At 41.3% G+C, this 14,117-nt stretch overlaps 2 protein-coding genes across 2 annotated transcripts; both read left to right on the top strand.

The window, feature by feature from the left end:
* The first annotated feature begins 991 nt into the window (after nt 1–991).
* Nucleotides 992–1,765, top strand: LOC149266769 (uncharacterized). The gene has a single exon (XM_089397398.1). It carries the CDS (start codon nt 1,119–1,121, stop codon nt 1,503–1,505), a length of 387 nt encoding a protein of 128 aa, XP_089253524.1. The 5' UTR covers nt 992–1,118; the 3' UTR covers nt 1,506–1,765.
* A 10,124-nt stretch (nt 1,766–11,889) lies between these two features.
* On the top strand, nt 11,890–12,698 carry LOC149266768 (uncharacterized). Its single transcript, XM_089397393.1, has one exon. It carries the CDS (start codon nt 12,059–12,061, stop codon nt 12,446–12,448), a length of 390 nt encoding a protein of 129 aa, XP_089253519.1. The 5' UTR covers nt 11,890–12,058; the 3' UTR covers nt 12,449–12,698.
* The last annotated feature ends 1,419 nt before the right edge of the window (nt 12,699–14,117 follow it).

Genomic DNA, 14,117 nt, shown 5'->3' with positions numbered 1-14,117 from the left:
TCCTACACGAATTGAGCACCATCCAAAACTTTTGGGGCACCTAAAATCTTGAAGTTTGACAGCGATAACTTGGATTTACAAAATCCCCTACATTTTTTCAAAATATGGCCGGAATTCCCATAACTTTCAGGGCAAAAAGGCAGTCTCGTTAGACTACGACAATGATTACAAAGTCCTCGAGTACCCACCAATTGATGAATAAGAGAAAAATATTGCAATGTAATTTCATCCATGAAAAATTGATCAAGCCTCTTGGAAACTTGATCCTCCCACAATCTTTGGTTCAATTAGAGGACACGGATTGAGTTTAGGAGAAAAATATTTAGAAAGTGCATCCATCCTCGCCCTAGAACTTAACCATAAGTGTGTTTAATTCAATTTTTTTTATGGTAGAAATAGATTTAGCACCATCAAAAAAACCTTCCACACCTAAAATCTTAAAGCTCCACAGCTTTAACCGGGAGAAATTTTTGGAAAAAAATCCACTATTTTCAAAATAAAATCGTAACTTGGTTAAATTTATCTCTCCTTAGACTATATTTAAATTTATAGCTGGTGGCGGTGACTTTTAAGTAAAAATTGAATCCTAAATCTGACCAACTTTAGGAGCTTCCGGGAATCCCAATCATCTATTGTAACACGATGGATGTTTCCCGGAAGCCGGGCTCATACGATCTGCTCGCGTTCCTTTTGGAAAAAGTCAAACGCCACTTTCAATAAGAACAATAGTGGCATTTATCACGTCCTAATTACAGGCTTTGTTAAGGCGTCATGACCAAATAACGCTGTCAATGTACAGTTGTACGCTTAGATGAACTGGTCGGTGCCAACAAATTTAGGTACGCGGATGAACTGGTCGGTGTTTCCTTCTTCTCATTACACGAAATACCGTGTTGAATAAGAAAATCGAATCCCTCATTCCCGGAAGCGGACCTCGCGGCAATACCTATATATATTATATCATGCTCTCCCCTCTTCTTCACAACAACTCTCTCTCAATTATCTTTTTCGACAAACCTCTTCACTTCATTTCTGAGGAAGGGAAAAGATCGGCTCCATACACTTTCTGTGACACAAATTTGCACTAGTATCTTTTGAGAACAGTTACTCTTGAAAATATGGGTGGATTCAATACGCTTCTCTGCTTTCTTTTGGTGCTGGGATTGATAAGCTCAGCCTCTACCGCACGCGCACCAGCTCCGTCCCCCATTGCAGCAGCTCCAAAGGCGTCGCCGGTTCAATCCCCAGCAGCGCCATCGCCGGCTTCGCCCGCTCCTGCGATTTCCCCTGTTTCTTCTCCCACCTCTGCTCCTTCTAAAGCGGCCATCCCGCCAAGCTCAGCCTCCTCTCCCACTTCTCAAACTCTAGCATCTAGCCCTTTGTCTCAAGGCCCCGACACCGCTTCGCCACCGGACGCCAGCAGTGGCGCTGTTTCTACCGCCAGTTTGGAGAAGATGGGTATCTATGGTGCCGCCTTGCTCGGAGCGGCCACCTTGCTTCTTTAAGCTGCCTCCATGCATTATCATCTCCATGTGAAACAGATATGATGTGAAACGAAGTGGGGTGGATTAGGTACAGATGTATGGTGATGGGATTCATTCATGTCATTTCGACCTACGGCTGCTGATGGTTATTTTTGATTTGGGTGCAATATTCTTTTTCTGTTTCATATAGAGTGAATAAACCCCATATTCGTTGGGCATTCCTTATTGTATAATTTCTGAATATGATAATTTTTTTAATATAGAATTATTATTCTTTATTTCCTTCAGCGTCAAACTCGGATCTGCACGGTTAATTTAGGGTTTTGTTCATAGTTTGAATGTGGTTCATCCACATATGTCACTGGATCGCATCCTATTTGAAGATTTTCATGTAGAATAGAGCACTAATTCTTTATGGGTTCTTACACAGTGGATCAGTCCAGCCAAATCATGGTTAATGTGAAATGCAATAACGTATTAATGAACGAGGATGGGGTTATGTGTTAATGAAATTGTGATCAGCATTTGGATGATAAAAATTGCAAAACTAACTTGGGAAACACCAAGTTTCATACTTAGCCAAATTTACAACATCATCACACCTCCGTGTGATAGCCAAGATTTCCTTGCCCAAGTCGGGTGGGCGCGCCCTCACACGAGCTGCCTTCCAACTTCACAACTGAACCTTGTGCCGACGGGCGGGCGACCTCACCCAAGTCACCCTTCGTTCACTTCCGCACGGTGGGCGGGCGACCTCACCCGTGTCCCCTCTCCACTTCCGCGTTTAGTTTTGCAGGACGAGCGGGTGCTCACCCGAGCCACCCAAGAACCCGTGTCAGCCTTCACCCGTACTCTACCCGAACTTCAGCGCCTTCACCCATGCCTTTGCCTCTTTCCAAGAACTGGTGCTACCGTGTGGTGCCCAAGGTTGGGTGCATGAGACCTGCGCCTTCACCTCTTTGCTGCGACTCTATCACCTACTCGCACTTCTTGCGTACGAGACTTGTTCGTTGCTTGAGCGATTTACAAATGAGCTCCATTGCATATAGTTTATACCATGCATTGGGCAAGGTCTTGACTACCCAGCCAACCTACCCACACCCTATACTCCATTGCAAACACCCTCCTAACATGTCGGCCTTCGTTTTAACGCATCACAAGTATAGGTCAGCTTGTGGGTGTAATCTATCCATGCTCCCATGCTTATAAAACCAAGTCACTCTCCTTCTTTCATGCGCACTTTCACATGTCTCCATCGTACATTAAGTCTGAGCTCCACTTCGTATGTTTTCCAAGTCGTATGTTTACCAAACAAACCGTCGCACCAATCGGGAGTTCGTGTCAGGGATTGTAGGTCCTTACATCCTCCTCCACCTGAAGTCGTTGTTGTCCTCGACAACATACCATCCTGGTAGCCATCCACCAAGATCAACATCAAAAACAGTCTCATCCTTGGTCCATGATGTCAACTCCTCCACATACTGCAAACATCCCTGCAACATATGTAGAACTGCCATCTCCATCATGTGTCGTCCCATCCTGTCAACTTTCCTCCTCGTCTGCCTGATGCCAACATCTCTCTGGTACACGGCTAGCCCCCATGACTTGAACTAGTCGGGTGATCAATCCAAATCTCACGCTCAAATCATAAGAATGTCCATCCTTATGCCTTCACTAGCCTATCTCGGATTCTTCCACATCTTGGACTCACCAAGAATCTCTCCGATGCCCAGGTCCATGGAAACTCCATCCCATCTGCAACATGTCATGATGCTTGATGCTAAGCCATCCTTGCACCATCTGCCATACCTGCTCAACCTGTTTTAAGGACTCACTACCATGAGCAGCTAACAATGAGCCCCATCTTCTTTCCCATCTAAGAAGATGTGGAGGGAGTAGAGCCTGAAGGCACACCCTCACTAATCAACTCAATCCATCTGTCAGGATTTTCTATCTCCATTCTTTGTAGATAAGTGACCTGATCCTCCTCTCGGACATTCGGCCTCACATAAGTCCCCTCATCATCACCATCATCCTCAACTTCTTCTAGTCTTCTTGACAAATCCAAGATACTATCAGATAGTGTCTTGATGACCAATGACTGCTCAGTAAGCTTTGCCTCAATAGTAGACAACCGCCTACTCATGTCTTCCATGCGCTTCTCGTCCTCCATTTGCATCACTGCTAGTTTACAATCAGGCCTTGTCACACTAATGGTTGGAACACTAATGGGTACATCTTCCCTTCCATCGTAAATGTACAGCTTCTTCAAATGTGGAACAATCATAGCATCGAATTGTTTCAAGAATTCCATTCCTAGCGTAGCTTCATAGTCATCAATTCACACTATAGTGAAGTCAACTTTCCCGATCCACTCACCTAATGTTGTGTCCACTTTTTCAGCTACACCAAGAACACAACTAGGAGGAGAATTGACTGTCTTCATTTGTGCCTTCACCGGTACAAATTTCAGCCCAATCCTTCTCGCAGTATCTTCACTCGTGAAGTTGTGAGTAGCCCCACTATCCACCATAGTGAGTATATCAGCACTCCCAATATTCATCCGAACATACTCCAAACTGTTCCTCTCAGGATCTCTCCAAGAGACCACCTCTGTAGCAGCAGCAACACCAAGTATATGCATCATCCCCTTAGAAGCTTCTTCATTCTTTATATTAGATTGTGCAATAGCAGCCACTCTCGGTCTAGAGGGACAATTCTTCACCGTATGTGGTTCAACACATATCTAACACTTCAAGGCTTTCTTCGTCTTCCACTTATCATCCGATTTAGAAGCATCGTCCTTCTTCTTCTCTTTTGGTTTATCGGACTTCTTCTTCCTATCATTAGAAGTCTCATCATAATGCTCCACCAACCTGTCCACAGTAGCAAAAGCTTCTTCAAGTGTTTTAATTTTCTTCCTCTTCACTTCATTGCGTGCCCAAGGCTTCAATCCAATAATGACGTTGAACACCTTGTCCCCCTTCGCCATGTCACGAAGCTCCAAAACTGCACTTGCAAACTCCCGGTGATATGTCTGTAGGTTCCTTGTCTGCTTTATGAACTTAATCTTCATCCTTGCTTCCCACGTTTCATCTTGAGGACTGAAATATGTATGCAAAGATCTCTTCATATCATCCCACGAAGTAATGTCACCAGCACTGCCATTGGCAATCTAATCCATCCTCCTTTGCCACCACATCTTAGCATCCTTCGTCAAGAACTGAGAAGCTACATTCACCTTTGTCTCATCATCGGATAGACCCAAGCATTCCAAGTATTGCTCCATGTCCCATAGAAAGTTGCCAAGAGTCTTTGCACTCCTTGTACCATCATAAGATTATGGTTCCTTGAATTTCACATGAGGCACTCCTCCACTTGAGTTATGCCTCACGGCCTTCTTCAACACCGCGATCTCATCTCTGGCTTCATCAAGAGATTTCTGCAAGTCCACGATCTCTGCTAAGCCTCGGCCTTTTCCCTCTTCAATCTCCTTGACCCTTACTTCAAGTTGTGTACACATACGATCAGTGTACTCGTGTTGAGTCCAGAGTTCATCGAGCTCTTCCCTCATCTTTGAATTGGCCTCTTGATCCTTCTCGACCAATTCCATCTTCTTAGTCCAGTAACCCTCTAAGTCCTCCATCCTTTCCAGCACTTTTTCAATGAATGCCATAGTAGCATCCTTCGCACCATGACTAGACCCAACCTGAGATTCACCTGCCATTGCTAATAGTTTCTTTCTTCTTTGCGATCTAGTTTCAACCATCCAATAGCTTCACCAAGTTGCCTGCAACCATGAACCAGCTCTTGTTCCACTTGTATGTGAAACAGCTTCCTTCACTTGCAAGTACCTGCCTCACTGTCACCAACTGTCAAGTGCTTGCACACTTGCTTCACCCAGCTTCCTACAAGACTCCTCCAAGTCTTCAGACTAGCTCCGATACCAACTGTCACACCCCCAGGCCGGCGGTAGCCTTTCAAACCCGCTTGGTGAGGTGCGGCACCACCGAACACTTTCTTTTCACCAATACTTATGTTTGTGGACTACGCTTAACCACTTATCCTACTTAGTTTGTGTTTCACAACCAAGTATTATTAATGTTTCCTTTGTACCAATGAACACCCATGCACATTCATTATCAACAGCAATTATACATGAAGAACAGAATTGCACAGTATAAAGGGAGGGGCAACTCCCTGAACAATGAGTCTGCCCGAATTATATACTATACAATCTTTCAATATTACAAAGATTTACAAGTATACTTGGGAAACACCAAGTTTCATACTTAGCCAAAATTACAACATCATCACACCTTCGTGTGATAGCCAAGCTTTCCTTGCCCAAGTCAGGCGGGCATGCCCTCACACGAGTTGCCTTCCAACTTCACAACCGAACCTTGTGCCAACGGGCGGGCGACCTCACCCAAGTCACCCTTCGTTCACTTCTGCATGGTGGGCGGGCAACCTCACCTGAGTCCCCAGTCCACTTCCGTGTTTAGCTATGCACGACGGGCAGACGCTCACCCAAGCCACCCAAGAACCCGTGTCAGCCTTCACCCGCGCTCTACCCGAACTTCGGCGCCTTCACCCACACCTTTGCCTCTTTCCAAGAACTCGTGCTACCATGTGGAGCTGCCCAAGGTTGGGCGCATGAGACCTGTGCCTTCACCTCTTTGCTGCGGCTCTACCACCTACTCACACTTCATGCGTATGAGACTTGTTCGTTGCTTGAGCGATTTCCAAATGCGCTCCATCGCATATAGTTTATACCGTGCGTTGGGCGAGGTCTTGGCTACCCAGCCGACCTTCCCATGCCCTCCTAACATGTCGGCCTTCGTTCTAACGCATCGCAAGTATAGGTCGGCCCGTGGGTGTAATCTATCCATGCTCCCACGCTTATAAAACCAAGTTGCTCTCCTTCTTTCGTGTGCACTTTCACATGTCTCCATCACACATTAAGTTTAAGCTCCACTTCGCATGTTTTCCAAGTCGCATGTTTGCCAAACAAACCGTTGCACCAACCGGGAGTTCATGTCAAGGACGGCAGGTCCTTACATAGTATGTGCCTCTTATTGCGCCTAGTGGCGCTCTACAACATTAATGTAAATGTAAACATGTAAGGTTTAACATTTAACATTTAACATTTTTAATGATCTCACCTAAAAATGTAAATGTAAATGTAAATTTAAACATGTAATGTTTAACATTAACATTTAATATTTTTAATCTAATGTCGGCCTATTTAAAAATCAATCTAATTATTATTATGTATAAACACAATATAATTTAAAATATAAAGAGAATCAATCTAATTATTATTAAGTATAAACACAATATAAATTTAAAATATAAAGAGCTTTAGGAATGCTAAAAAAAGGTTTTACTCCATAACCACTTTATTTTTACCAAAACTCAAAAAACAGGTTTTATCTAGGTGAAGCCTACTTGACAAATACCATGAGACAAATAATTAGTAATACCATGGTACAAATACCATGGGCCAAATACCATATTTATAAAAGAGGTATGGTAAATAAATAAATATAAAAGAGGTATAAAGAGCTATGGTAAATAAATAAAATATATCAAATAGGATTAGAAAACAACATCTAATTATATACCAAGCCTATGGGCCATATACCATGGGCCAAATTATTATTAATACAATACAAAAAAACATTATTAACCCTAATATTAATATTAAAAGATTAATATTCTTATTGTTAAATATAATATTCATATTAATATATTATAATATTAATATTATTAAATTTAATCACTTGAGATTAATACAATATTAGATTTGTTACAATATAATATATATTAATATATCATGATATATACTAACTCTAGATATATATGGGAGGGAAGAACAAAGACAAAGAGTGATAGAGGTGGAGGGATAGGGGGACTGAGAAGGGACAGATGGAGATAAAATGAAGGAGAGGGGAGAGGCGGAATGAAGAGAGAGAGAGAGGGAGAGGAGTGAGAGAGGTAGAGAAGGGTAAGAGAGGGAGAGGGAGACACAAAGATGGGGGGGGGGAGAGAGAGAAGGGGAGAGGCAGGGAGCTAGTGAGAGGATTGGAGGGTATGAGAGATATGGGGGAAGAGAGAGGGAGGTATGAGAGAAATAGAGAGAGAGGAGTTGAGAGAGAGGAGGAGAGAGGGAGGGATAGAGAGATGGAGTTGGACAGGGAGAGAGGGAGGAAAGAATAAATATAAAGAGTGAGAAGTGGAGAGAGAGAGGAAGTGACAAGGGAGAGATGAAGAGAGAGAGTGTATGATTAAGGCTGAGATAAAGGGACTGAAGGAGAGAAAGAGAGAATGTGGAAGAGAAGGAGAGAGAAGGAGAGAGGGAGGGATATAGTAACATACTTAGAGAGAGAGAGAGAGAGAGAGAGAGATGGGGGAAGAGAGAGGATTGGAGGGAAACGAGAGAGAGTATTGGAGAGAGAGAGATATATATATGGGGGAAGAGACAGGGAGGTAGGAGAGAAAGGGGGAGAGAGGAAGAATGAGAGATGGGACTTAAGAGAGAGGAGGAGAGTGATGGGGGAAGAGAGAGGATTGGAGGGCAGAGAGAGAGAGAGAGAGAGAGAGAGAGAGAGATGGGGGAAGAGAGAATGAGGTATGAGAGAAAGGGAGAGAGAGAAAGTATGTGAGAGAAGACTAGAATTGTTCAGTGTCGTGAAACTCTGTCACTTTCCATAGTCCCTGATCCATAAGTAGGCCCTCTTTAGAAATCCAGTTAGCAATATTGTTCCTTCCATTGTAAACATGGTTGCATGTGAAAGTTGTAAAAATATAATATGATACATTGAAGGTCATCCACAATATCGAGAAGTAATAAATTCCTGGGGAATTGAGTCTTGTTTAGCCATTTAACAACAACCAAAGACTCCCAAAAGTACTAAAGATGTGAACATCCATTTTCAACAGTAAAAGTGATAAGAGCATGACAAGAATGAACCTCAACTCAATTGTTTAACCCCCGACCCAAATGCATCTTAACATGAAAGATATGGTTTTCGTTTAGGTGATGAAAAAAACCCCCATCGTAGGTGGGTTCATCGTCTTCAGATGCACCGTTAAAAAATCCTCATGGCCTCAATGGATTAGGATGCTAAATGAAAAATGTGAAAGAATTGACAAACCCCCAAGTGCAATTTTTTCTAGGTACTCAGAAGAGTCCAAGAAAATCGCCTTATTTCATGCTATCCAAATACCGCAAAGATCTCATGCACCTTTCTAGCCCTGTCTCCATAGAGTAGTGAGGTCATGGGCATGAGTATGTGCTAGGCGTGTAATTCCCTGGTCCCTCATAAAATAATAATAGGTGGATGGAGAACACGTTCCTTCAGAAATCCAGGACACAGAGCATAACCAATGCTTAAACTATAGCCATTACCAACCTGCAATGCTAAATCAAAAGCCACCAAATCAAAGGAGTCATGGAGAATTGCGCGCCATATCACAAAGGTATTATGTCTGACCTTGATAAGATAGCACACGTAGTCCTCTAGAGATAATGGAGCAACATAGTTTTGAATAATCACCTGTGCCTAGAGACTCTGGGCGAATAGAAGTCTCCATGTACTTTTTGCACTTGGGGATTTTGAGAATAAGAAAATATTTTTGAGGCCCCATCCCCTAAGGTGCATCAGAATAACCAACACGCTCCAACAAACCTAAGGAAAGACAAGATGGTCCATGGAGTCTGCTCACATAAATTTGAAACACAACGTCCCGATTTTCTCGAGGATACCCTTAGAAATCTAAGTTAAGGACATGCAATAAATTAGTATTTCTTCCAGTACCATTTTAACCAATACCCGTCTTCTTACCCTAGAAAATAACCGAAAACAACAAAAATTGAAAATTTTCTCGAACTTAACCAATAGCCAATGGTAGTGATCTTTAAGATAACTTGACTTTAAGTGGAAACTGGGATAATTGAACCCAATATCAAGTTCCAATATTTCATAAGGGAAAATGGATTGAATATAGACAATCTCCTCCTCAAAATTATGTACAGTAATGGAGGACTTCCTGACATTGATCACCATCCCCGTCGCAACACCAAATAATATCATAACTCACCCAATACAGTTATATCACAGCTTGATCCATTCCAAAAAATAAGGATGTCATCAACTAAAATAAGGCATGTGATGGACAAGAGCTGAGCAACGACCACGCCCTGAAATTCCCTACGATGAGACGCATCCTTGATCATTAGAGTAATACACTTGGAAAAAAAAATAAAAAAATGGGGGATAAATGGCATCCCTGACGAAGACCACACTGCCCTTGAAAAAAATGAGAGGTAGAGCCATTGATCTAGATTACAAAGGAGAGAGAGGTTAAGCACCCCATAATCCATTTTATGAAATGAATATCAAAGCCCACCTATGCAAGAAGGCGAATAAAGGACCAATTGACTTTGTCATATGCTTTAAAAAATCAATCTTGAAAACCACACCCTTCAATTTCAACAACTTTATACTATGTAATCCCTCTCGGGCCACTTCAATGGCCTCATGAATTTGACACCCTTCCAAAAACCCGAATTGTTCTTTAGATATAACCTTCGAGAGGATAGGTTTGATCCTTTGGGAAATGACCTTTGAGATGACTTTATAAGTAGAACTTTACAAAGGGATATGGGCTCGAAATCCTTAAAAGATGCAGGGTTTTCAACCTTTGGAATGATGGAAATAAAAGTCAAGTTAAAAGTGGGGAGGATCCGCCCATCCTGGCGAGTCCCATTCACAACCACGAGAAGGTTAGACATAATAAAATCAAAGAAAGAAGTAAAGAATTAGCATCCCAACCATCCGAACTTGAACTCTTGTCTTTCTTAAGGCTAGAAAGGATCGCTTTAAGCTCAACTTCCGATACATCCCCCATCAACTCCTAGTTTTCAACAGCATCCACAAAGCTCGGAAAGAATTGTGCCACCCTAATAATCTCAACAATGTTAATCCATTGGGTCTCCTAACAGATACCCCTGAAGTGATTCACCCCCATATGAGTAAGCCCATCAAAATTTGATACCTCACACCCCTCCTCATCCAGCGTCCCCGAGATAGTGTTTTGTAATTTCCTACCTTTAGCATGGCATGGAAAAAATTTGTGTTTTCATTGCCATTGTCCAACCAAATGGCCCTACTTTTGAGCCTCCAAGTCTCTTCCCTCTACACTAACATATCCTTCTACCTGGACACAAGTTTGTGATAAGAATAATGTGACTCCTGTGATTGAAAACCGTCAACCCCCAGCTCGATATTATTTTCAACCTCCAATAGATCTTCTTCCTCCCTTCTTCTCATACACACCGCCCAATCTTTAACCATATATACACCCATACAACTATAAGGACTCCAATTGTGCTTAACCAACTTGTGAAAAGCCTCATCGTTTAACCAATGAGCATTCAATTTAAAAGGGTTGGACAATTTAAGAAGGATCCCTTGATCTCTAGACAAATAGGATAATGATTAGAAAGTCCTCGAGTACCCACTAATTGAGGAATAAGAGGAAAATATTGCAATGTAGTTTCATCCACAAAAAATTGAAACTTGATCCCCACACAATCTTTGGTTCAATTAGAGGGTAGGTATTGAATTTATGAGAAAAATATTCAAAAAGTTCATCCATCATCGCCCCAGAACTTAACTAGAAAACTATTTAGAAAGTGCATCCATCCTCGCCCAAGAACTTAACGAGAAAAATATTCAGAAAGTGCATCCATCGTGACCCCACAACTTAACCATAAGCATGTTTAAATCAAATATTTTTATGGTAGAAATAGATTTAGCACCATCAAAAACTACTTCCCCACCCAAAATATTAAAACTCCATCACTTTAACCCACATTTTCCAAAATTTCTCCCAAAATATTTAAATTTATATCCCAAAATATTTATATTTATACCTCGTGGCGATGACTTTTAAGTAAAACTTAGAATTTTAAATTTGACCAACTATAGGAGCTTCCGGGAATCCCAATCGTCTATTTGTAACACGATCGATGCTTCCCGGAAGCCGGGCTCATACGATATGCTCGCGTTCCTTTTGGACAAAGTCAAACGCCACTTTCAATAAAAATAATAGTGGCGGTTATCACTTCCTAATTACAGACTTTAGTAAGCCATCATGACCAAATAACGTTGTCAATGAACAGTTGTACGCTGAGTTGAAAGGTCCGTGCTAAGAAATTGAGGCTGTTGAGCAGGCACGCGGAATGAACTGCTCGGTGTTTCCTTCGTCTCATTACACGAAATACCGTGTTGAATAAGAAAATCGAATCCCTCAGTCCCGGAAGCTGACCTCGCGGCAATACCTATATATATTTTACAACTCTCCTTCACAACAACAACTCTCTCTCTGATTGATCTTCTTCGACAAACCTCTTCACTTAATTTCTGTGGAAGAGAAAAGATCGGCTCCATACACTTTCTGTGACACAAATTTGCACTAGTATCTTTTGAGAAAAGCTACTTTTGAAAATATGGCTGGATTCAAATTTGCACTAGTATCTTTTGAGAAAAGCTACTTTTGAAAATATGGCTGGATTCAATACGCTTCTCTGCTTTCTTTTGGTGCTGGGATTGATAAGCTCAACCTCTCCCGCACGGGCACCAGCTCCGTCCCCCATTGCAGCAGCTCCCAAGGCGTCGCCGGTTCAATCCCCGGCAGCGCCATCACCGGCTTCGCCCCCTCCTGCGACTTCCCCAACTGTTTCTTCTCCCGCCTCTGCTCCTTCTAAAGCGGCCACACCGCCAAGCTCAGCCTCCCCTCCCACATCTCAAACTCTAGCATCAGGCCCTTTGCCTCAAGGCCCCGACACCGCTTCGCCACCGAACGCCAGCAGTGGCGCTGTTTCTACCGCTAGTTTGGAGAAGATGGGTATCTTTGGTGCCGCCTTGCTCGGAGCGGCCATCTTGCTTCTTTAAACTGCCTCCATGCATTATCATCTCCATGTGAAACAGATATGATGTGAAACGAAGTGGGCTGGATGGGATTCATTTATGTCATTTCGACCTACGGCTGCTGATTCTTTTTTCTGTTTCATATAGAGTGGATAAACCCCATATTCGTTGGGCATCCCTTATTGTATAATTTCTGAATATTCGTTGGGCATTCCTTATTGTATAATTTCTGAATATGAGAATTTTTTTAATATAGAATTATTATTCTTTATTTCCTTCAGCGTCAAACTCGGCTCTGCACGGTTATAATTTAGGGTTTTGTGCAGAGTTTGAATGTGGATCATTCACATATATCACTGGATCGCATCCTATTTGAAGACTCTTTTCTATTCAAGATATTTATGTAGAATAAAATATTTATGATTTGAACATTTTCATGTAGAAAGAGCACTAATTCTGTATGGGTTCTTACACAGTGGATCAATCCAGGCTGTTCAGGAATTATAAATTGCTGAATGTTGTTTCCGTAAAGTTAAGACGATGCGATTTAGATTTACAAATGGATGGATTTCCCGTACAGTAATCAGCTCCTTCATAATTAATTTGTTAATTGAATGATTCTAAGAATTTGGGTTGATTTTGATTTTCAACTTTTAATACGTACAGTTATTTCAGTGAGAGGCCCCTTTTTCTATTACCAGGGAGCCTGATCAACTTTTATTCCCTTTTAAACAATAAAATTAAGTTAGTTTTCTTAAAAAAATAAAAAATAAATAAATCGTATGCTAAAAATATATAAATAAAAAAATGTTAGGTTAATGTAAAGTATAAAAATAAATAAATCTTATGGTAATGTAAAGTGGGAAATGTAATTTTAAAACTATAAAATTAATAAAAATCAATTTAGTTTTTAACCACACAAAGATATAAGGTTAAGAGTTAAGAGTTAGCTTTAGAGGTTAAAACCCAAGATCCAAAGGTATTTGTGATGGAGGAGTATTCTCTAAGAAAAAATAGCAAAAACTATTTCTAGAAAGCAAAAATGAGAAAAACACTTCAAAATGCAAGGGATTTGTTAAAAATATTGAAAAATCACATTTGTGAGGGATCTTATGGATTATGGTTAGAACTTTGTGAAAAAAACCATTTTGAGAACTATGAGAGAATCATGTTGAGAGCTTTATGGAGAAGATCGTGGATCTTGAAATGGTCCACAATATTGTAATTTCCTCTATAAATTGTAGCCTTTGGGCATTGAAAAGAGGCATTGGATGAATATTAGACCCGCTCAGGTGCCATGTAATATAACTATTAAAGTAATTTTAATGCCTAGTTTATGTGATTATGTTAATGTGCATGGTGATTTAATGCATTGATGGCTTGATCCATAGATGGTTGATTTTGTTTGATGAATTAATGTTACATGTAGACCACATGGTTGTTCAGGTTTTGTAGTGGAAATGAGGATGAACTGATTTTGTGGGTTCATAATAACCCACAGGTCCCAAGATCGAACCAGTAAAAAGATTGAAAACAACAAACCCCCATAAATAGTTTTCATCAATTTCGAAAGAGTGAAAGTCTGCCTCCTTAAGGACCACCAGCTTCTATTTCGAGGTGGCATTGTTTAAGTTGATTAACACACGTCCCAAGATCGAACTAGTAAAAAGATTGGAAACAACAGACCCCCATA

This window comes from Pinus tabuliformis, chromosome 6 (assembly GCF_031772625.1).
Source record: "Pinus tabuliformis cultivar Carrire ecotype Pingquan chromosome 6, CPIR1, whole genome shotgun sequence".
NCBI lineage: Eukaryota > Viridiplantae > Streptophyta > Pinopsida > Pinales > Pinaceae > Pinus > Pinus tabuliformis.
The sequence above is the reverse complement of the archived record's forward strand: the minus strand, read 5'-3'. Positions and strand labels throughout refer to the sequence as shown.